At 41.6% G+C, this 25,482-nt stretch overlaps 1 protein-coding gene and 1 long non-coding RNA gene across 2 annotated transcripts in view; one reads left to right on the forward strand and one right to left on the reverse strand.

Moving 5' to 3' along the window:
- Positions 1-13,370: 13,370 nt before the first annotated feature.
- On the reverse strand, positions 13,371-24,491 carry LOC143683772 (uncharacterized). The gene is made up of 3 exons (XR_013175645.1): positions 24,074-24,491; positions 19,928-20,110; positions 13,371-16,400 (listed from the first exon to the last, which is right to left on the reverse strand). It is a non-coding gene; the product is annotated as an uncharacterized LOC143683772 (long non-coding RNA).
- Positions 18,024-25,482, forward strand: part of SVOP (SV2 related protein) — a 66,804-nt gene continuing 59,345 nt past the window's right edge. The window contains exons 1-2 of the mRNA XM_077160108.1: positions 18,024-18,291; positions 24,155-24,315. Coding sequence (XP_077016223.1) covers positions 18,194-18,291; positions 24,155-24,315 — 259 coding nt within the window. The 5' untranslated portion in view covers positions 18,024-18,193. The remainder of the gene's footprint in view (positions 18,292-24,154; positions 24,316-25,482) is intronic.

The raw sequence follows: 25,482 nt of genomic DNA on the forward strand, positions 1-25,482 counted from the left end.
TGTCCATGTTATATCCTAATATTAATCTGTATGATGTCAGACAATGGTATAATGTTGTTAGACATTGTCTTGATTATTCTTAGAAAAAGGCTACAGCTCATGGAAATAGCATAATTTACCTGTCAGTCACACTGCTTTGCTCTAATGCTTCTCTAACAGTATATGTGGTCAGCTACAGGTCAGAGCTACATCTGCAGCAAGGATAGACTGTAAAAGAGAAGCAAGATAAGTACGCAAATGATATTTTATATGTTCAATTAATATAACTCTGGTTAATGTGTAAAGGTGAAACAGGGCAAAACCTTTGCCATGGTTTGTCAACATAAGACAATGACAAATGTTTTTATTTTTGAAAGTAGCTTCATTTTAAAATGCTTATAAGAAAATTAGGGCTTAGACTGTAAGCTTTTTCAGCAGTCACATTTATTCTTGATCTTTAACTGTTATTTCTAAACTCTGTAATGCTTTGCTCTTTGTTATAACCTTGTTGTTCCCTGGAAATTTAAATATCTGTGTGATACCTGAGACTCAGAGTTATTTCTCCAGCTCTAAAAATCCAGCATCACTCCATACAGCAACTGTTAAAAAACTGAAAAAGAAATCAGACCTCAATTGGAGATGTGACTGAAACTGATCTGGTTAAAACTAAGGTAAATCAAAATACAGGGTAAAAGATAATATTGTCTGTTTTATTAGTATTATTTTTGCATGGGCAGGCACCATTAATCAAACCCAAGTCTTGTTGTCTGTATTTTGAAACTTTAACTTTTCTGTGAGATTAAATAAAAATTGTCTATTTTGTCCAAAATTTAAATTTTCTGTAGCACACTAATTTAACCTGCCAATCAATTATTTAAACAACCTAATTCAACTTAATTTAAACTGAAACTTAAACTAAGGACTAAAATCTTAATATTCTGTACAAGTTAATGTTATATGCTGATGTATTTAAGAGTATTTGGGGCAGAAAATGAGAAAGTATTTGCAAAGACCCTTGATGGACCAGAAAAAAAGGTAAAACGATTAAACTTCCCCACCTTGGAAATTCCTTATGTTCTCTTAAACAGTGGGGAATCACAATTTAATAAGCCAAAGCCTTAATCTTCAGGCTTTCCCTTATGAAACTTACTTCTATAATGGCAAATCTGAGTCTACTTATAATTAATGCCTACAAGTCATCCCCAGAGAACCTTTTTTGTTTACTCAAATGTGGTCTCTCTAAGTCCAACTATGACCTCCTTGCTATGTGGGACATGACTTCCGAGGGTGTAAGTCTCCCTGGAAATGTATGACATGACTTTCTGGAATAAGCTTGGCCCTGACAACATGGGACATGACTCCCAGGGATGAACTTTGCCCTGGCATAGTAGGGATTGACTGACCAAAGCGGGAAAAGAAATAGAGTTTCAATGGCTAAGAGATTTCAAATTGAGTCAAGAGGGCATTCTGTAGGTTACTTCTATACAAATCAGCAAGATATTGCAAACTGCCACAGTATGGCAAGCCCAACCATCAGTATTCCTGGAAATCCTAAAAGATATCCTGGGTTCTATAAAAGTTTTACGTATTAAGTTTGTTTTTGGAGACTTAAAGCCTCCAGATTGTTTCAATGCCAGATAAGTGCTGAAACCCCCAAATAATGGACTCTCCAAGAACAACAACCAAAAAGGCAGAGTTTCATTTCTCTGCCTCATAATGACAACGTTCCTTTCCAGCCATGAAGAAGAGTCAGTGCCCAGATACCCCTCAAGATTGAGAGACAATTATCAGATGAGAGGGATAAGTTGCAACAGAGAAGTTGAAGTTTTAAAATTCAGTCAATAACATTCTTTACCCCTTAGTCTGATTTACCTTAGTCCTACCCAAATCAGCTTCATTAGTATCTCTGGTTGAAGTCTGATCACTTTTTCAGTGTTTTCAACAGCTGTTCTTTGTGGTGATGCTGATTTTCATAGCTGCAGAACTCTAGCTCTGAGTCTTGGGTGTCACACAGATACCTGAATTTCCAGGGAAGTATCAAATTATACACAAAGAGTTCAGCATCTCAGAAGCTAGAAAGAACAGTTACAACTCCGGAATAGCTGTGACTGCTATAAGAGCTTATAGTCTGGGAACCTTTCCAATAGGCCTTCACCTGATTACCTAGTCTCTCAAATTCAATTCTCAGATTTTTCACATTATAGTTAGTCCACATTGGTGAGACATTGTAATATGTGTCTTTTCATTTCCAACTTATTTCACTCAACATACTATCCTCAAAGTTCATTCACCTCCTTCCATGACTCATAGCTTCATTCCTTCTTGTAGCCACTCAATAGTCCGTTGTATGTGTACACCACTTTCCCCTTTCCATTCCTCAGTCAATGTACCCTTAGGCCACCTCCATCCATTGCAAATCATGAACACTGCCTCCATAAACACCAGTGTGCAAATGTCCATTTGTGTCCCTGCTCTCAGCTCCTCCAAGAATGCACCTAACTACAGGGTTGTAGGATCATACAGCCCTAGGCTCCAATGGAGGCTCCTAGCCACCCTCGCTGCCCTCCAGAGGTCACCCTTGCTTATGCTTACTATTGTAATGGCCATTTTAGCCTAGTCTCACCCTTGTTTATTGTAATGGCAACAATTAAACTCCATCTCTCCTTGTTTGAATCCATGAAAACCTTGAACCCCCTAGACTCGGGAAGACAGATTTGAGGGCTGATAGTCCATCTGATCTGCTTCATGCCTAGCAATAAACTTTTTCTCTCTTTGAAACCCCCGTGTCTCAGGAATTGGTCATTTGAGCTCAAGGGGCAAAAGAATCCACCACCTTTATCTGGTAACATCGCCATAATCTAATTTTAAAATATTTTTATCCATTAAAGACGTATATCTACAGTTCAAATAAAATTGTTCCTTGAATAAAAGGAGAAAAGGAGCATTTTTAAATGAGTTATTGTTTTACAAAATGTAACTACATTAATAAATACAACTATTAATAGGCATTTGAACATTTTGATCTAGTTCCCTAAAATGCAATATATTATATTAGCTCATAAGCTTGTTTTTAGATCTTATGTCTAAGATCTTGCTTATATGTGGGGGTTGATACATATTTGGGCACATGAAGTCATTTGCCATGCACTTGAATGTCCATTATCTTGTTTATTTCTCACAGAGGGACCTGAAAGTAGGTATCACTGCCCCCATTTTACAGACAAGGCTACTGAGACTCAAGTGGCAAAATCTTGAACACGATGACACAGGTATAAGTCACAGAACCATGCCTGTCTGACTCCAAAGCTGGTCCTCATTGCACAGTGACAGACCATGTGGCAGGGTGATGGGCTCTTTGTCAGGTGTGGGAGCTGTATAAAGTAGGCTCCCTGCCTTGATCTTATAATCTAACCGGGAAAGACAAGGCAGATACATACCCAACAACAAAGTTCAATATTTATTTTAACAATGCTTAGCAGGAATAAGCACTTGCTAAATGCTTGGTTGAGAATAGAGAAGGTTGAACAAATAGGAGAAGGGAGAATGATGGCAGGGTTGGAGCCTTCCCAGAGATCTCTGTGGATGGGGTACCATCCACGTCAATTAAAGTTTTCCTCTCCTACACCACCTTATAGGAATCTGCCTGCCCATAGCCTCTGTCCCCTCAGCAGCTGTGTTCTCTGTTATGCGACCCTGACCACAGCTGATTCTTCTAAGGGTAGTCATTTGAACCAAGAGGCAGCCAATCACTTCCCATGCCATGGGCACTCCCTATGACCCATATAATCTGGTTTAAAAAGACATAATAGGACAATCAGAAGCCTTTTTTAGAAGGTAGGATATCAATGTGGTTAATAGTTGAGCTGGAATTGAAAGGATACCATGTAGTTGAGACAGGGCCACAGTAAGCCAATATTTTATTATACTCTGATATTTTTAAAATCAAGGTAATTCATGCACATGGTTTTAAAAAATAAAGCAGTACCCTCCAAATATATAATTGTTTGAAATATTCCCGTTCCACTTTCCACTTCACCCTCAGTACTTAAGTGCTTCTTCTGCCATATTTCTAAATAAGATGACTAGTTTTTGTTCTCTCAATTTTGGGCATTTTCTGTTGATTTCCAGTTAAACTTGATAAGGATTTAGTTTTCCCCAACACTGTGCATTCCTTTCCTATCTTCCAAAGGCCAGATAACATTTTGAGGCAGTATGAAAGATACTGAGGAGGGGAGGAAGTCAGCGGGTGGAGAGAAAAGTAATAACTGACATTTATTATAAACCTTTACTATCGCCAGGCGTTGGGTTTAGTCCTTTACCAACCTTTGAACTAGGAATACTTATTTATCCCTGTTATTGCTGATGAGGACATTGAAGCACAGAGAGTGAGGTAAGTTGCTCAAGGTCTCCTAGCCAGTGAGAGATGGAATGTGGAAGAAAGTCCCAGGGGCTGGTCCTAGTCTGACAACTTTCCAATTCCAGCTATGAACTCCCTATTCTCTGAAGGAACTTGAATCTCTGTTTAAATCCTGATTAAAGCACATACATTCACTCAGAATTGGGATAGCACACGGACTAACTAGGATGAGCCCTCAGAATGGTCATAGAACCCCAGAATGCTGGACCTGGCTAGAAAAATTGGAGGAAAATTTTTAAAAAAGGAGGGGCAGGGGTGCAAGGGTAGTTCGGTGACAGAATTCTCACCTGCCATGAGGGAGACTCAGGTTCGATTCCCAGCCTGTGCACTTCCCCCCTCAAACAAGCAAACAAAAATTCAACAAATGGTGCTGCAATAATGGGATACTCATATAGAAAGAGAATGAAATGTGACCCCTGCCATACAGCATACAATAAAAAAAAAGAAAAAAAAAGGAGGGGCATGTACGGCAAGAGGCTTCAGAGACATTTGAATACTGCCCTTGAAAAGGAACAACCCCCCCCATACACACACCTTTTTCCACTTATGCAACAATAGGTTACTGATAAATGTTGAATTGGATGTCTTTAGATTATTGTCCTCCCCCTGAGCCAGCTGTGCCTACAAGTCAGTCATGTGAGGCTCAGACATTTGAGTGGTGCAGAATCCTTTAGAAATGAATGTGGGTGGGATAAGCTATGATAGATTCTCCAGCTTGAGAGTAGTCAAGTAGTAGTGAGTATACAAATTGATACAAACTAGCACTGTGCAAGACACATCGTTGTGGCTCACTTTATATTTGCTGAATGAATAAAGAATTGGAGTTTTAGTACCACTGAATAACTGGTTTTTCCAGCATTCAATTCCTTTAAAGTTATCCAATGTTTCAATAATTCAAAATTCCCCTCGATGCCCACAATGGATGGTTGCTTTTGAAAATCTCAGAGAAAGCCTAGCACTTAAGGGGACAGGTTATAGAGACAGACTGACTGGGTTCTAATGCCAGATCAACTCTTTCCTGTCTGAGTGACCTTCAGTAAGTTACTTGCCCTCTCTGAGCCTTGGTTCTTCACCGGTAAAATGGGGATAATAATCATACCTGCTTCGTAGCATCATTGCAGAGATTAAAGGGAAGGATGTGGGTGAAAAACAAACCACACTGCCTGGCACACACTCACTCTAGCTTTTCATTTTCCTTTCTTGGGACCCAATCAGGGCTTATTAACCCAATGTGTGCTTGACATGAAATTGCTTCCAGTTTTGATGCTGATTTCTTTGCAACATTTCCCAATGCTTTTTTTTTTTTTTTATTAATTAAAAAAAGAATTAACAAAACAATTAGAAATCATTCCAATCTACATGTACAATCAGTAATTCTTAATAACATCCAATGCTTTTTTTTAATCAGCAATTAAAGAGGAAAAAAGTTTTCTCTCTTCTTTTGCTTCTGTGTGAAAGCATGCGATTATCATATTATCATTTGCATACTTTTCGCCCACAGCCGTCATGGGCCACCTGCGTAGTTCTCTCTTCTATTGTACAATTTCTCTGGTCTTCACGTGTTCACACTAGATCAGAGGTTCTCATCCCTGGGTGCTGAGAAGCATTTAGAAAATATCCAGGTCTGAGAGAAATTTTAGGTTATATATGTTCCTAGAATGAAATTTTTTTGAAGGACTGTACAATATAAACAGGGAATCCTAATGTAAACCATGGACTATAGTTAATAGTAAAATTCTAATGATATTCTTTCATCAATTGTAATACATGTACCACACTAATGCAAGATGTTAATAATAGGGAGGTAAGTGCCTGCCTATGCAAAAAAAAAAAAGAAAAAAAAAGGGAAAGTAAATGGAAATGCTGTATTTTTTCCATGATTTTTCTGTAAATCTACAGCTTGTTTAATTAAAAACAAATTTCTTTTAATTAAAAAAAATTTTTAATTAAAAAAAGGAACAAAAAACCAGGTCCGGGGTCCATCTCCAGAGTGTTGGATTCAACTTGAGGTCTGGAGTAGAGCCAGGTGATTTTTATGTCCAGCCTGAATTGAGAATAATTCATTAAACAAGTACTTATTGAGCACCTACTATGTGCCAGGCACTGTTCTAGGCACTTGGGATACATCAGTGAACTAACATAGAGCTAAAATTCTAAGGGGGGGAGGGGCAGACATTCCAAGGGCAAAGAATCGGGGGGCACATTAGACGGGGAGGACTGAAGGCAAGGACTTTGTTTTATTCATCTTTGATTCTCCAGAGTCAGGGCTATAGAAATCAATAGTGTTTGCTGAATGAGTGAATGAATGAATGCATGATCTTTGGCCTTTCTCATGCTCAGTTTCCTTTTTTTTCTTGATTCTTTTCACTAGGCTTTCATCAGCGCCCTGTTGACAATGACATGCGTAACTTGTTCTCTGTCGTATGCCAAGTGCCTGTTACAGTGCCTGGCACACCGTAGGTACTCAAGAAAACAGGCGTTTAATGCATGAATACCTTTTTGGTTTTTTCTTCCATTCCCTGTATTTCGACAGCAGCCTTGGTTTTAAGACCGATATGCTAATAACAATATTAATGAATCTCTACAAATAAACATTTAGAGACCCGTCGTCAACCAAAGGGTGTTCATTGGTACCTGGACGGCCATTTCTCGGCTGGTGTGCCCTATAGGCGCTCCAGCAAAACACCACCAGCCACAGAAAGCCTGTAAATTCTTCTAAGCAGAAGGGCTCTCCCCGCCCCCTCTCCGCGCACAGCTTGCTCTGCCCTCCGCCTCCTCCTCTCCTCCCACTCTCGCCGCGGTCTCCTGGCGGCGGCGGCTTTGTCTCGTGGGCTGGTGGCTGGTGGCTCCCCTTCTTCGAGCAGCTGCCGCCGGAGGGAGGAAGCGGCGCGGGAGCTGTCCAGCACCGGGTGCTGAACCCCGGGCGCGCTCATCGCCGCCCCCACCACCATGTAAGGGCCATGAAAAGGGCTCGTCCTGGCGCAACGCGGACATGGAGGAGGACTTATTCCAGCTAAGGCAGCTGCCGTAAGTACCATGGGGGCGAGTGAGAGGCAAATAGGCTTTCCTTTCAAAAATAAAACCTCCAGGGGGGCATCTCTGCAGTGGCTTTTTTTATTTAAAGGGAACTATTTCAGAGGAGTGAATTAGGCCTAGGGGAGACAAGCCATTTTCCTACACCAGTAGCCCAGCCTCTCTTATCTCTGACTCAGTTCAATTTTTAGGATCCCTCAGGATCACATGGAGGACCCACGGGTGTTATGTTTCCCCTTGCAATTGCTCTCAATCCTAAATGAATGTTGAGGTCTATGCTTTAAGGAAGCATTAGCTACTGTTTTGAAATGTGCACTGAATTGATGAGTCCACGCAATGACAACTGTCTTTTCCAATCCTCCTTCTATGCTGTGAAATTCCTAATTTTTCTGCAAGGTCTTTTGGGAAGGAGTGATACTGATGTTGTAAACTGGTTTCTAAAAAGCCAGGAATCCTTCCTAGAGGAGAGGATTGGGCGAAGTCCTGTTGTTTATGAAGTGTGAATGAGAGGGCTGTGCACGGTCGCTGAAACCTCTTGCTTTCTGAATGAAAGGTTTTTGTAACAGCTCTCTACAGTGAGACTTGCCTTCAAAAGCTGTCTTCAGGAACATCAGGAATACACTGTTTAAAGGATGGAAATTTTAAAAGGGTACCAAAAACGCTCTGGAAATCTTGGAGAAATAAAACCAGTTGATGGAAAGGACAGAGGCCTTATAAAGGGGCTTCTTCCAGGTTTTTTGCTAGTAATTTATTAAACAGATTCCAAGAAAATGAGATGGGGCATTGAAAAGATCATTTCTGGGGACTCTTAGAGGCATTGGCCATTTGGGAGGTAAAAGTAGACTCGATTTGGGTTTGTTGAAAAGGATACATTATTGCCTAGCATATGTATATTCTCTTAACTTTAAAAAATGTTTTTGTCCTAAGCCACTGAGAAATTCTCCCAAGTGACTTTCAGTGTAGCTGATAGAGCTTTCTGAGGCTCTGAGTTCTGAAGGGGATTATAATCTTTTTCAATCAGTGTAAAATTAATTTCATTAGCTGGGATTGGAAGGTGGAGGGGATAATGCTCTCTGTGATGAAAAGCTTTTATTAATTGATCCCAAATAGCATATCTTATTATGTAACACAGCATTATTTAATCAATGCTAAAGGATTGTTCAGTTATAACAACTAGAAGTTGATGTACAAGTACATAAAAATGTAAATATCTGAAGGTAAATCTCTCACAGAAACATCTTTTTCATTGAAAATATCAAAATGTCATGTTTAAAAAAACATTAGCTGTAAATAAAAAATATTTCTGAAACTGAAATATGAAATTTGGTACTTGGAATAAGAATATAATATGGGAACGACAGTTTTAAAGGAATAAATTCTCAAAGAATTTGCAAATAATTTTATTTTGCAAATGATTTGTAAACTGTGCAAATTACACAAAGAGTTCATGGGTATTTAATCAATTAATATACAGCCACAATGCTTTCATAACAACTTCTTTCTTAATTAAAATAAAGTAAAAATGGGGAGATATTTACTTATTTAAATTTTAATATTTAGTTTATAATCATAAAAAAGTAAATAAGGTTCAAAGAGAAGCATAAGAATGCCTCCCAATCTCTAGTCTCATTCTCTTTAGTTAGGTTTCTTGATTATTCTTCCTGATATTTTTTACATAAATATGTACATATACTATCTAATAGAGAGGCCAAATAGTATACTGGCTAAGAGCATTGGCTTTTGAGTCAGACAGACCTGAGTTCAAATCCTGACTTTGCCTTTTCCCAGCTGGGTGTGGTTTGAACAAGTGACTTAACCTCTTTTAGACTCAGTTTCCTTCGCCATAGAATGAGTTCAAATCCTGACTTTGCCTTTTCCCAGATGGGTGTGGTTTGAACAAGTGACTTAACCTCTTTTAGACTCAGTTTCCTTCGCCATAGAATGGGGATCTTAAGAGTACTTGGTTGCTAGGGTTATTGTGAAGATTAAATGAGATAATGTGTGCTAAATGCCTGGCAGACACAAAGCACTCAACACACATTATTGCTATTATCATTATTATTATTACATCTGAAAAATCATTTATAAAAACAAAATATTTAAGTTTGCTGTGCTGGACTCCCAAAAATTATAATCTGCAAACCCCAAACTACATTTGAATGAAGTAAAAATTAGCCCTCAACTGTTCAACCTCAATTCATAATGAGTAAACTAAAGAGGAAAGCCATTTGAAACTAAGTGGATTACCAATCACAGTGTAGATGTTTTTTAAACCACACCCTGTGTCTATTATGCCCGGATTACAGGAAGATTTCCTGAGAAGAATATGGTTTGAAAAAATCCAGAGTGCCTTGCAGAGGGTTGACAGGAGTGGACTTTGAAACAGGCTCAGTCCCCAGGAGGCCACATGTTAATAGATTATAAACCACTAAGTAGTTTACAGGGTCAAGAGAAGAGGAGCAAGAGATTAGGGTGGCTAAAGAAAACAGTCCTTTCTTGGACTTGGGGGCAACTTCACATAGCTCTGGGATGGTTCATTCAAGACCACAAACAAACCCTGCCTTTCACCTGCTATCCATTCAGGGGCAGTACTATAAGCAGGAGATTTAGAAGGCTGACATTTTACATCCAGTTCTGCTTAATTGAGTGAGCTTGGGCAAGTCAGACCTTTCTGGGTCTCTTTCGAGGATGATTTCTTGAAATCAAGATCTGCAGACTTTACAACTGAATAAGGTAGACACAGTTCTTGCCCTGGAGAAGCTCACAGTCTAGAGCTCAACATCCAACACAGTAGCTACTAGCCACATGTAGCTATTTAAACATTAATTAAGTTATATAAACTTCAGAGATCCATTCTTTTGTTACACTAATCACATGTCAATAGCACAGGTGGGTCGTAGCTACCATATTGGACAACATAGGTCTAGAACATTTCCATCATTGCATAAAGTTCTATTGGATGGCTCTGGTCTGGTGAAGAAGACAGACATTGAACACACAATTGCACAAATTATGACAATTGTCTGAAATGCTATCAAGGAGAAGTGTAGGGTATGAAAAGACTAGCTCTAGATGGGGCACAGTGGTGATCAGAGAAGGCTTCCTTGAGGACGTGACATGTGAGCTGAGCCCCCAGGGATATGCAGGAGTCATTCAGGAAAAGAGATAGGACAAGAAGCATTTTAGGCAGAGGGAACTAAGTGGAGAAAGCCCTGAAGTGGGAAAAACCATGATCTGTCTCAAAAACAGGCTAGTGGTGTACAATGAAAGCGTAAACTCAAGAGATGGCTGCAGAGGGATGCAGGGGACAGAATATGCAGGGCAGAAACCTGGGACTTCATCCTATGTTTGCTCAATGCATTCTCTCCTTTCCTAAGATTGAATTCTAGTCCATATCCTCAATGAATCTTCCCCAGGTTACTCCTGCCATTAATCCACAACAGGGATTAAGACAGCAGACTCTGAGCTTGACAGATCTGAGCTCAAACTCTGGCTTTGCCACTTACCATCTGGGTGGCTCCCAGCCAGTGGCATCATCTCTCCAAGGCTCAGTGCTCATCAGGATAACAATAGCATCCATGTGGTAGGGCTGTTGTGAGGATAATCCTTGGAAGCCTCTCAGAGCCTGGGTCCAAATAAGGGCTCAGTTAATGGTGCTGGTGTTGTTTCTCTTCCGCCACTCTGGATTCCTGGCTCCCTTATTCCCCAACTTGTTCAGGTAACAAAGCACCAGGAATTCATGGCCCACCTTTGTAAGACACTAAGAAAATATCCAACTTGTTGTGAAAATACATGTCCAAACTCAAACCACTGATCTTTCCTCTAACCTGCTCCTATTTCAGTCTCCCCCATCTGAGTTGAAGGTGAATCCATCCATCTTGTTCAGTCCAAGAAACTTGGAGTCAACTTTGACTCCCCTCAACTCTCACATTTCACTTTCAATCCATGAGGAAATCCTGTTGGTCCCGCCTTTAAGATACACCCAAACTCCAATCACCTGTCTCCACTTCTACCGCTATCGCCTGCATGAAGTTCCTATCATCTCTCACCACGGTTGATTGCAGTGGTCTCCCTGCAGAGCTCACTGTTCCGGCCCTTGCCTCCCTACATTCCTTTGTTGAGCTTACCTACAGCAACCAGAGAGATCCTTTAAAAGTCAGGTCACCAATGTTCCATGCACTAGGGTGACTTTCCAGAAACCTACAACCTCCAGATGGGTCCCTGAACCAAATAAATCCTGAAATGCAGAGAGAAATCAACCTCTCCAGAACATCAACTAGTTCCATCCCTCTATCCCATATTATTGACAGCCCCTTCCAACATGAGAAAGCTAGAATGGCCATAGCCCAAATACCCCTAAAGAGTAGGAGAAAGATCAAAGGTGATGGTGGAATTATACAGAGAAGGTAGGGTTTAACAAATGAGTATGATTGCTGAATCATTATATTGATATTTCTTTTAGTCTCCAGTATCTTAGAGCAGCTAGAAGTCAAAACCTAATATTGTGGAATTATAACCCATGCCAAGCTCTGAAATCTGTTCTACAACTAATTGTTGTGCTGTGTTTTGAAATTTATTGCTTTTTGGTATATACGCTATTTTTCACAAAAAAGAAAAAAAAGGTCAATTCTGATGATAAATGCGCAGCTATATGATGATATTGTGAACCACTGATTGTGGTTCACACATCAGTACTGATTGTACACTTTGGATGAGTTCATGGTACTGTGAATATATAATATCTATCAATTAAAAATGTTTTTAAAAGTCAGGTCCCATCCCTCCTCTGCTCAAAACCCTCGCATGGCACCCATGGCACCCAGAGGAAAAGCCAAGTCTTTTCAATGGCCCGGAAGACCCCATAAGCTCTGAGCCCCCATTTCCCATCTAACCTCATCTCCTCCACGCTCCTTCTCATTCATGCTGCTGCAACTCCTCTAGCCTCCTTGCTGTTCCAGGCAGACTTTTGCCTCAGGACCAGCTGCTCCCTCTGTCTAGAAACCTCTTCTCCAAGATATCCATCTGCTTCACCTTTGTCTAGTCTCATGTTACCTTCTCACCAAAGCCTACCTTGATCACCTTCCTTTTTAAAGTTGGAGCCCTCTACAGCTACCCACCAGCACGTTTTCTTTTATTTTTTTTTCCTAGCACTTATCACCTCCTAAGTTACTGTATAACCCACGTATGTATCGTTTTAGTGGTTGTCTTCCCTCACAAGAATGGAAGCTCCATGAGGACAGGAGAATCTGTATTCCAAACACGTGGGATATCGCCATACGTTCCATCTAATCTCAGGTTCCAGATTAGACCAGTATAAACAGGCCGAAAGAGCAAAAAAGAAAACTTTATGAATGAAAAATATAAAATCTAGAAAATCTGTCCCTAAGTGTAGTTATTTTTGCCTGATGGTTAGAACCATAATTTTTACAGTGGACAGATCAGGTATAACTTCATTTCATTACATTCCCCTTTTTGCATCCCCACCTGCTTTGGCTTTTCAACACTAAATAGGAAATTGGGAGATTGGCAGTTTGACCTACTGATTACATGACTGCTGTTCTTGATATTGTTCCATGGAACTCATTGTGCTCATGTTGACTTTGCTTAACGTTTTGTCTTTTGCAAGTCCTAGAGGAGGAGGAGCTCAAACGTTTGTCTTTTGCAGTGCCCAGAGACACTGACCGGCGTGTGTGGCTAAGTGAGATTTCATTCTGGTGTCCACTCTCTTGTGACTTAGTGGAGCAAAGGGGGAGGATCCCTGGCTAAGAAGAAGAGACAGGAATCACTGTCACCTACTTCAGGCAAAAAGTAGGGGGTTATTGTAGCAGCCTGAGGATCCTCAAGGTTAACTCACCAAAACCTTTGTAAAAATTAATGTTGATAACTGATACAGAACATAAAAATTGCCATTTTAACCAATTTTTAATATAAAATCCTGTAGCATTAACCACATTTACAAGGTTGTGCTCCCTTCACCACCAACCATTACCAAAACGTTTTCATCACCCAAACAGAAACTCTGCACCCATTAAGCACTAACTCCCCATTCTCTCTCACCCCAGCCACTCTTAACCAGATGGATCATGTCATCCACAAATAGAGGCAGTTTTACTTTTTCCTTTCCAATTTCGATGACTTTTATTTTGTTCTTCTTGTCTAATGACTCTGGCTACAACTTCTAGTACAATGTTGGATAGCAGTGGTGAAAGCGGGTATCCTTGTCTTGTTCCTGATCTTAAGGGGAAGGCTTTCAGCCTTTCACCATTGAGTATGATGTTAGTTGTGGGTCCACTAAAGCCTTTTAAACCTAAAGCTAAAAGTTCTCCCCTCACCACCACCATTTCAAGCACACATCAGCCAGCTTCACATCTAAAGGCTATGTATGTTTCAGTGACTTCAAGGAACAGTCTGAAGGCCAAAGAAAGTCTCTTTGCAAAGTGGCCGTTACTTGGGATAACATTAGGACTTGGGGAAGGTTGTCTCAGGGCCCACTGGCCTGGACAGTGAATTGACTACCCCAGCTAAACTCTTCCTTGGGCTGTCTAAAAGTATTATGCTGATTTGTATGTGAATCATTATATCATCTTGGGAGATCTGTTTCACTTCCCTGACACATAAGGGGATGTCTAGGTCACCTTTAAGGACATTTTCAGCTCTAAAAGATTGTGATTCTTCAACTCTGTAAATGGGTGTACCTGGAACCATACTGGATTATGGCAATTGTCTTGATGCAACTATCAGTAGCATCCTTTTCACTCCTTAACCCATTTGAGAGGGTTACTCAACCTCTACACCACTGACATTTTTTTGTGAGATAATACCTTATAGTGGGGTCAGTCCTGTGTGTTATAGGATGTTTCGCAGCATCCCCAGTCTCTACCCATTTTATGCCAGTAGCACCACCCCAGTTGTTACAATCAGAATGTCTCCAAACATTGCCCAGTGTCCCCTGGGAGGCAAAATTAACCCGCAGTTGAGGACATTGCTCTAATGTGCTCTACTTTAGACAATACGTTATTCATTCACTGTATTTCTAAAGGATCTAGAGGATCTCACTTTAAACCTCATTTATATGACCGTAGTCATGTTGGTATCCCAATACGTGTTCTTCTAGCAAGATGTGCATCTTCTGTGACCTTCAGCTTACCTTTGGTAAACAATGAGAGGCCCCACGAGAGCAAGAATTCAAGACATAGAAGGTCCTCACTGCATGCTCATTGAATGAATGGATGGATAAATATGTTACAAGAACAAGTTACCTGGAAAGTTGTAGCATAGACTCTCTGTTCCCCCAGTGAGAAGCGTCCGTTGCCCCTCCTCTGTTGAAGCCATGTCAGAGAATGGTTATCCAGGTGGACTCTTTTAAGAAGACCTGCATTTGCATCCTGACTTTCCTGCTAACTTAGTAGGTGAGGTGGCTAAGTTTATGTGTCAACTTGGCTAGTTATGGTGTCTAGTTGTTTGGCCATGCAACCTTTAGCCTAATTGTTACTGTGAGGGTATTTCATGGATTTAAATCATGAGTGAGTTGATTGCATCTATTACTTCTCCAATCAACAAAGACGATTGCCTTCAGCAATGAGAGAGAAGTCTCATTCAATCAGTTGAAGGCCTTAAAGGGAATGTTGATGATTTCAGCAGTGAAAAGGAAGGATGTCCATCTCTACTCCTGCCAGTCAGCTTCTCCTGGGTAATTCATGGAAACCTTCATCGGAGTTCCCAAGTTGCGGTCTGCCCTAAGGAATTCAGATTTGCCAAGACCCATGGTCATTTGAGCCAATCCCTATTATAAATCTCTGAATATTTACATATATAATTTCCTTTTGGTTCTGGTTCTCTGGAATGTTGACTAATCCAGTCGATAATCTTAGGCAGGTTACTTTTCTTCTCCAAACCTCAGTTCCATCATTGGAGTAGCAATAGCACCCACTTTAAAGGCATAATAATTACTTGAGATGATGCTCACCAAGTGCTTAGAAGAGCTGCCAGTGCATGGGAAGAGCTTAATGAACGTTAACTATTATTTGTGATCATTGTCTTTTGTCTAGAATATAAGCAAGTGGTTCCACTATCCAGGGAACAAGCCTATTGTTATCCAGGTTAATGGGGGTGGCAAGAAAACAAAAATAAATAAAATCCACAGAGAACTAAAATTGCTACTAATTATAAATTTCTAGACTTCAGGAATGAAAGGAACCTTAAAGGTCAACACATCCAACCCCTCACACTCTTTCTCCCCAATTCAGGGCAGTGGGACATCAAGTGATGGCTTTTAAACTTCTGTGGTCATCACCAACACCTTATTAAAATGCAGATCCCTGTATCCATCCTTCAGAGATTCAAAGGCATTAGGTCTGGAGCATGGCCCAGGAATCTGCATTTTAATCAGTTTCATAGGGATGTTCTTGGCCTCATTTAAAGAAGCATTGGCTGATTGATTAAGATCATTGATTTTGGAGCTACTTAGGTTGGGCTCACAATATACCATATAATATCAAGGGGACCTTGATCAAGATTGGTGTAATGTGTCTGAACCTCAGTTTACTTGTCTATAAACTGGCGATATTAATAACAACTCTATCCTACAGTTGTTGAGGGAATTATGTAAGACAGTATATATAGCACTTGGGTTTGCACCTGGTATTCTGAAATGTTGCATAAATACTAAATTTCATTACTCCTGAATCAACAAAGTGGACACCTGCCTCTCTTTGAATATGTCTCGAGAAGGGGAGTTCACTTTCTCCTAGGTGGTCCTTTTCATCTCTGGACTTCTCTGCCAGAGAAGGATCTCCCTTACATGGAGTTGAAATCTGCTTCTCTGTACTTTATATCCAGAAGTTCAAGGTCTGTTGTCTGGGTCCAAGTTGAATAAATACCTCTTTTCTTCATATGCCAAAGAAGATGGTGGTCCAGTCCCTGAAAAAGCTCTTCCACAATCATACAGATCAGGAAGTGTCCCAGGTCTTGTCTAGAAAACAGAGAGAAGAAAGCTTGTTTTTTAGTAACCATGGGAGTTTCTACTACTGTAGGTCGACAGCGTGTGACCCATATTTGTTGATATGTTTTAGACTCCAAAGAAGTCCCAATATGACACAGCCAAGGTACTGGGGACAAAGCTGAGGGATGTTGATTGTTAGTGGATGTTGGCTGAGTTCACCAAGTATGCCAGACTCTGGTTATAAGGTGGTCTTTGCTGTCCTGTCACAGGCTAGTTGCCTTAAAGATGGTGCTTCACTGTGCTAAAACTGCCAGAATGAAAGATACCAGAAATGGGTTGGCTTTTTCACAAGGGACTTATTAAGTTACAAATTTACAGTTCTGAGGCCATGGCAATGTCCCAATTAAGGCATCAACAGATGATACCTGGACTCTGAAGAAAGACCGCTGGCATCTGGGACACCTCTGTCAGTTGGGAAGGCACATGGCTGACCTCTGCTGGTCCTTTGTCATGGTTCCATTGCTTTCAGCTTCTGATTCCAGTGGCTTCTCTTGTGTCCTGAGGGTTTTCTTCTAGAGTGTCTAGGAGGTTTCTCTTTCTAAGCATCTGTGGGGCCACTCTCAGCTTCGCCAGAGAAAACTCTGGATTTCATCTCTTAGTTTCCCTTGGCTCTCTCCAAATTCTGGCTCTTTCAGTTTCTGTGGGTTCTAGCTTAGTGTCTCCCAGGGTGTTTCTGTCTCCAAGCATCTGTACTTTCTCCAAAACGTCTCCCTCTTAAAGAACTCCAGTGAGTGGATTAAGACCCACCTTGAATAGGTGGGGTCACATTTCCATGGAAATAACCTAATCAAAAGGTTTCACCCAACAATAGGTCTCCCCTAAGATTGGATTAAAAGAATATAGGCTTTTCTGGGGGTACATAACAGATTCCAACCAGCACAAGTGTGTCTCCTCATGAAGATGTCTTCCTGTACGGACTGGAAGAGTGTAGTGGGAGAGGGGGCCTAATATTGAGTGACAGTTTCAGCCCCCCGCCCTCTGCAACCTCCCCAGCTCAAGCCAACGTCACCTCTCACCTAGTGACCTTGCAGCTTCCGCCCTGATCTGCCCACTTCCTCTCTTTTTGGGCAGGAATGGATCTCAACACTCAACCAGTGCTGAGTGTTCTCAACACTCAACTGAGTAATCTCAACACTCAGTTCTGGCCATCTTCAACCCATTTGTCACACTGTCTAGAGCACTGCATGATCCAGCTCCTCTCCCTCGCTCTCACCTCCTGGCCTTTGAAAGACCTGTTCTCTTCCCCCAGGCTGCCTGTGACTGTCTCCTCTTTCTCTAGGCCTCCATCTCCTCTGGGAGGTCTTTCCTGACCAGCCCTCTCCCAATCCTCTGTTGGCTTCCTTCTCCAGATACATTCATTTGCAAATGAATGATTTATTTGTTTCCTTGCCTATCAACTGCCTCCCTCACTCCAGCTGATATATTCCCAGCACTCAGCACACACAGAACACTCAATTAACACCTGGCTCTGTGAAATGCTCGCTGTGTGTTGACTCCTTTGATCTCCATGGCAACCTTGTGATGTAGACATGACCATTTCCACTGGACAGGGGAGGCAACTGAAGCTCAGAGAGGTAAATGGACCTACCCAAGGTCACACAGCTACTAAAAGGCAGTTGTGGGATTTAAAGCCAGGTCAATTTGTTTCCCAGACATAAACCCTCTTGTTCCTGACAGCAGACGACCTTTCTGTTTGTGAAGGACTCTAAGTTCCACCCCACGATAACTGTCCTTAGGTTTAAGCTTCCTTTTCATTTTGATAGATGATCTCAGGGGATAAAAGCCCAGAAGCTCAGAAGAAAAGAGAGAGAACACTTCCTTATTCAAAATATCCCAGTCAAGTCACAGGCACTAATTTAAGGTACTGAGGTGAATTACCAAGATACAAACAAGGTCGTTAAATTGATAGCTATTTCAAGTTTTTCACTTTTTTTATGTAGCAAAATTATGTAAAATAAATGTTCCCTGCTATTTTGGTAAATTATCTGCTCTATACACACAACAAATGCCAAGAAATTGTGAGCCAGCTTGTTTCAAAGCTCTCATACATTTAACATATGCCACTGCTATTTTCCTTTTCTCTCATATTAAATTTCCTTCCTTGGGAAATCTTGGCTCATATAGTTGATAAGTACTTTTAGGAACCCAACTGATTTAAAATGTAGTCTGGTTTTCTGAGTGTAATGTCAAAAGTCTGTATATCTGTTTTAAAACAAGTTTCTAACAAAGGTGCCCGGGCTTCTAGTGGTTGGCCAAAGAAGAAATCTGAATGGATCCTGCTTTAAACCTAAGCTATTTTCTTAAAGTCCATTTCGCAAAGGTCAATGTACTGCACGTTCAAGGTAGAAAGAGACTGGGGTGAAGCTGTAGCTATGGGGAAGCTAATATTTACCAAATACTGGCACCTTTCCCATTTGTCAAACTCAGTTGATCCTCTCTGCGCTCCTGGGAGCCTGTTGTCATCCCCATTTCACAGATTAAAGCTTCTGTAATATGCTTAGCCTAGGTGCCACATGACAGATACAAGCTCTATTAACAGTCACTACTACGTATATTTATTATAAAAGAAATAGATGCATGTGTAATAAATGTCAAACATTACAGCAGGGGGTCTGAAATGAAAAGTAAAACAAAACAAAACAAAACAAAAACACACACACACAGAAACTCCCATCAAAACTCCCCATTCTCATCCAATCCTCCTGCCAGAACATCCAGTCGTATACTGCTTGGAGGGTAGCTCACAGCCTTTCTCATGGATCCTTCCAGAAATGTTTGTGATTGTATAAGCATAGTCTAGAGCCATGTTTCTCAGACTTTAACATGCACCTGGGGACCTGGTCAGAATGCAGATGCTGAGTCACTGGGTCTGGGCCAAGGCCTGAGACACTGCGTTTGTAACAAGCTCCTGGGGAGCTGGGGCTCCTGGTGTGCAGGCCACACGTAAGGCTTGGAGTAGCATGGTCCCCCGTCATGGGGGTCATGGGAGAGCATATTTAATACTGAACCTCAGTAATCTTTCCCTATTAGCCCCTTACAAACCAATGTCTTCTAATTTTAACTTTTTAACCTTTTCATTAATTGTATGTGCTATAACCTATGTAATCACCTCCCTCCCAAGGATAGTTTGTTTCTAGTCTTTTATTATCACAGGCTGGTAGTAGAGTAGAAGAGGGGAATGGGAACGGGGACTCTGGAGTTGCATGGCTCTTGCCAAAGCTTGGCTCAGCCACTCACTTTGGGACCTTGGGCAAATTGCCAGCCCCTCTGTGTTTTAGTGTCCTCATCTGTAAAATGGGTATAGTGACGGTGAAGAGTAATGAAATAATCCATGTCAAGCTGAGCACCAGACACATGCAAGCTAATAGCACATTTCAACCATTATTAGTACCGTATAGCTTTGCCTCCTTATATCTGCCCTTAAGATGAATTCCAAGGAGAACGATTCTGGGTGGAAGAACAGGACATTTAAAAATTTGAAAGATATCCCAAATCACCTTCCAAAATGTCACAGTGGTTGCAATTAGTCACCGCAGGAAGTAGGGAGCCCTGGAGGGTCCTTGAGGAGAGGCTGTGAGCTACCTTCCAGGCAGTTTTCAATGCAGAATATGAGGCTCCATAGTCACTCCTTCTCTGATGTGCTCAGAGTCAAGGGCAATCCGCTGACCTTCCCTCCATCCCTGAAAATGAATTGGTAAAGCATATAAATGTTCACTTCCTTCTTTTGCCTGATAATTCTCCATATTTCCATTCTCTATGACATCCTTGGGAGACTGTTTATGTTTTTTTTTTATTTTGGAGTTACTTCTTGGTGTCAGAGAGACCTTTGCATTTCTCTCCCAGGGACCCATTGCTTACTCTTGTTCAGTGGGTTCTAGCGCTGAAATATCACACACACACACACACACACACACATACACACATATACACACACACACACACCATGAGCATTTTTCACTCCCTCAGCCCATTATATTCTGCCACTGCACACAGTTTATTTTACTTGTGGCATTTCTCACAGTGTGTAAGATTATCTATTTATTTAGCCCCTGTCCCCCCTCCTCTGTGCTGTGAGCACTGCAGGAAGGCGTCTGAGTTGGTCTGTCTCCCCTTTGTCACCCCAGAAGTACCTCTGGGCCTGGCACAAGATAGGGACTCAGTAAATAACTGTTGAATGAATGAACAAACAGATTCCAGTATGATCAGTGGTGGCGCTAAGGGCTGAAAGCTTTTACACAGCGGTGGGCCAAAGCCTGCTTATCCCTCCTCCAGAGAGTAAATTGATTGCTAAATATTCAAGAATCTTACCAGCCAGTTATTTACCCACTGGTAGCTTAAAATTGGACATGGGAGTGTTTTTACCCCATGAATACTGGCAAATGCTACAAATCACTATGGGGGGTTGCTTGTTTGTTTTGTCCGTCAAACCAAAATTTTTTTGAGAGCTCGTTTATAGACATGCCACTGGTTTTAGAGTATCTCCAGGTCTCCATCAGCAACCCCCAAAAGCTGCTGCAGAACATACTCTGAATAAAACGATGTCCTTTGCAAGTATAGCTTAAGAGAAGCTCCCACCTTCTAACAAGATTGCTGAGCCTAAGGCATTCTGTTTGCATGCCTTTACTCCCAAATGACACCTACCTTCCAGCTGCAAGGGATGCCCCAGCTCTACGCATGAGGGACACTTGTCTCTCCCTGTGTCATAGGGATCCTCGGCCCTTCCGTGTAGGAGGGTGAACCGCAGGTGCCCAGCTTGACCATCAGAGTGGGGTGCCACGGGGCTGCCTCCCACAGCACGACTGCTTTGTGCTGGAGAGCAGAGAGTGGGGTGGGGTGGGGGACAGAGGGCAGCGGAATCATCTGTCTGACTCTGATACAATGAAGTGGTGGTTCCCAAAGTATGGTCTGCTGAGCAGTTCTCGTTTCTGCAAAATGGTGAAGATACTGTGCAGAAAATGTTTGGAAACAGGGTCAGCTAGAGCCTGGCACAGAGTACGAGCTCCGTGGCTACTGGAGGGTGGTGGATGGGATGCAGTGTTAACACCCAGCTTCAAAGCCAGCCCTTCTGACTGCAAACGCTGTGCTCTTTACTTGGCTCCAAGATGGACTTGACCCCTCAGGGTTTCCAAACTCAACCTTGCCAAGGGGTGATGGGTCAGGCATTTTTTTTTTAACCTTTGTATCGTATAATATAATATGTATACAAAGCAAAGAAAGAAAAAAGCAATAGTTTTCAAAGCACTCTTCAACAAGTAATAACAGGATGGGTCCCAGAGTTTGTCATGAGCTACCATACCATCGTCTCAGATTTTTCCTTCTAGCTGCTCCTGATATTGGAGGCTAGAAGGAATGTATATATTTTATCATCACTTGGTTTTCTTTTTTGTGAAAAATAACATATAAACATAAAAAAAAAGCAATGAATTCAAAGCACGGCACAACAATTAGTTGTAGAACAGATCACACAATTTGGTATGGGCTACAACTCCACAATTTCAGGTTTTTACTTCTAGCTACTCTAAGATACTGGAGACTAAAAGAAATATCAATGTAATGAATCAGCAGCCATACTCGTTTGTTAAACCCTACCTTCTCTGTGTAACGTCACCTTCATTTTTGATCTTTCTCCCATTCTTTAGGAGTATTTGGGCTAAATACCCCTAAACTGAGTCTCAAACTCAAATGGCCCATTCTACCTTTTTCATGTTGGAAGGGGCTGTCAATAATAAAGGGTAGGGAGATGGCACCAGCTGATGTTCTAGAAAGGCTGGGCCCTCTAGGTTTCAAGAAGCTTGGGCATTTTTTAAAATGCTGTGTCTTTTCTCTGTAACACCTTCTCAAGCAGTTCCTGTTCCCTGTGTTTCTGGAAGAAGCTGAAGCACTAGTTATTCTTCAGTGAAATATATGGAATAATACAATAATAAATAAAAACAGTATCTTGTACTTCAATAATTCTCATTTCACCTTTTTAGAACCCTCCTCCAAGTTTGCCCTCCAGTTGCTCATGACAACCAGACTTCTTTTCTCAAAGTTCTGATAGAAATTAGCATTTTCCATTCAATCTCGGTCTTCCCTGAGAAACCGTAAGGGCCGGAATACATTCTCCTGTCACTTCCATAACCTTGAAACCCACCACAGTCCTGGAAAATAATGGGAATGTTATATTTGGGAGTGAGGAAATTGGAAGGCAGTGGGTTGTTTTGCCTCTGCATCCCAGAGAAAGAAACTGCTGCTCAGTGAGACCGAGGATTTTTCCAGAGTGCCAAGAAACAGCACATGCTGAAGGAACTCGGTATGTTTTGTGTGCAGCCTGTGGAGTCCCAAACTCAAATGGCTGTAGTGGCCAGACAGGTCACGTAAATGAGGGAAGCACCAAGTGACAGCAAAACAGAGCAAGTGTCAGGGTAAATGGCGAAAGTCCTTCAGGGTTGGAGATAATTTGAAGAGCACGCTGTAGCCAACTGCAGAGAGTACGTCCCACCTACAGGGGGCACTGCTGCCCATATCTACCCCCTGCCCAAGCAGGAAGGTGGGCCCCCTATGGCCAGATATTCAAATTTTTCAAGAGAAAACCGGAATCTGATTTTTTATTTCACTTCTCTCATTTTTAAAATTCTGGCATCCACTTTAAATTTTCAAAAATATGAGCAAGTGTTCATAGCCCAAATACCCCCAAAGAGTGGGATAGAGCAAAGTTGATGGTGGAGTTATGCAGAGAAGGTAGGGTTTAACAAAGAAGTATGATTGCTAAATCATGATATTGATGTTTCTTTTAGTCTCCAGTATCTTACAGCAGTTAGAAGTAAAAACCTAAATTTGTGGAGTTGTAACCCATACCAAATTCTGAAATCTATTCTATAGCTAATGGTTGTACTATGCTTTGAAATTTATTGCTTTTTTGTATATATGTTATTTTTCACAAAAAAGAAAAAAATGTCTATTGTGATGATAAAAAAACATTTATTCCTTCCAGCCTCCTATGTTCTGGAACATATAGAAGGAAAAATCTGAGAGGATGGTATGGTAGTCCAAGACAAACTCCAGGATCTGTCCTGTAACTACTTATTGAAGAGTGCTTTGAAATCTTTTGCTTTTTTTCTTTCTTTGCTTTGTATTTATGTTATATTATACAATAAAAACGTTAAAAAAAAAGAGATAAGATAATATTGTCTATAATGTACACAAAAAGACTGGAAGACAAATGGAATGGAAATTTCTAAGAAGTCCACTCAGTACTAAAACTTAGAATTTACATATAATGTCAGCATTTCTACATCTAATAAGTAATTGCATTATTTATAAATTCCCCACAAAACAAACAAAAAATATATAAGCAAGTGTTTGTAGGCCTAATATAACCTTTGGGTGACCAAATTACTAATTACTAGAGAAATGAGTGTAAACTGTGAACATACCAGCTTCCAAACAATCTTAAGTTATAGAACAGAGAGATCCTATCTGCATCCCATAGCTGACCATGTAAATGGAGTTCCCTGGAGATGTGCAGTGCTCTACCTTTCCAACTGTACATGGCAGTCCTGATGCTTTACTCTCAAAGTTGTCCCTCTCTTCCTCTGTAGTACCACTCGAAAGAAATGCCAATCACCACCCATTCAACTTTCCAGACCATGAGAAAGACTCACTTGTCTCAGGCCCAAGAGCTGGGTAGCAAGGCCCTTGAGGCGACATTCTAGCCATCATAACAGATTTACTCTATCTTCTAGGGTAGTAAAATTCCGTCGCACGGGCGAGAGTGCAAGGTCTGAGGACGACACGGCTTCTGGAGAGCATGAGGTCCAGATTGAAGGGGTCCGCACGGGCCTAGAAGCTGTCGAGCTGGATGATGGGGCAGCTGTGCCCAAGGAGTTTGCCAATCCTACCGATGGTGAGGGAGCCCTGCAGTTGGGGCATCAACCCGGGCCACGATAAGGGGCTCTGAGGTGCCAGGGTTGCTTCCCCTGGTGGTGCTCTTGGAGGGATCTGGTGAAGGGGCAGGTGGGAGGGCCCAGAGGGCTCAGTGGTGATATTGGAAGTGTGGGTTGTGCTTATAAGGCTTATTTCAGTAGGTGAAGTTACATCACAATCCCTGCCAGTCAGCATCGCTGCACAACACGGCTGAGGATGGCAGCAACAGTGATGAAGATGATGACAAAGATGCTGCTGTTGCTGCTACTGCTAATGGGGGTGATGATGATGATGATGGTGATGATGAGGATGAGGGGGTGATGATGAAGAGGCTGGGGGATATGATGGTGAAGATGGTGGTGGTGGTGATGTGATGATGATGATGGTGGTGATGATGATGGTGGTGGTGGTGGTGGTGGTGATGATGATGGTGGTGGTGATGATGGTAGTGTTGGTGGAGATAATGATGATGGTGGTGGTGATGATGATGGTGGTGGTGATGATGATGGTGGTGGTGGTGGTGATGATGATGATGGTGGTGGTGGTGGTGGTGGTTATAATGATGATGATGATGATATTGGTGGTATGATGGTGGTGGTGATGATGGTAGTGGTGGTGGAGATGATGATGATGGTGGTGGTGATGATGGTGGTGGTGGTGGTGGTGATGATGATGATGATGGTGGTGGTGGTGGTGATGATGATGGTGGTGGTGATGATGAAGAGGCTGGGGGCTATGATGGTGAAGATAGTGATCGTGATGATGATGGTGATGATGATGATGGTGGTGGTGGTGTTGAGGGTGATGATGAAGAGGCTGGGGGCTATGATGGTGAAGATAGTGATCGTGATGATGATGGTGATGATGATGATGGTGGTGGTGGTGTTGATGGTGATGATGAAGAGGCTGGGGGCTATGATGATTATTATGATGATAGTGATGGTGATGATGATGATGATGGTACTGTTGATGGTGATGGTGATGATGGTGATGCTGCTGTTGATTTTGGTGATAGTGATGGTGATGAGAACGAGGATGATTGGTGATGATGAGGATGGTGATGGTGGTGGTGGTGATGATGAAGAGGATGGTGATGATGAGAGTATTGCTGATGGTGGTGGTGATAGGAGCAGCTGACATTGGCTGA

Source organism: Tamandua tetradactyla, chromosome 5 (assembly GCF_023851605.1).
Source record: "Tamandua tetradactyla isolate mTamTet1 chromosome 5, mTamTet1.pri, whole genome shotgun sequence".
NCBI classification, from domain to species: domain Eukaryota; kingdom Metazoa; phylum Chordata; class Mammalia; order Pilosa; family Myrmecophagidae; genus Tamandua; species Tamandua tetradactyla.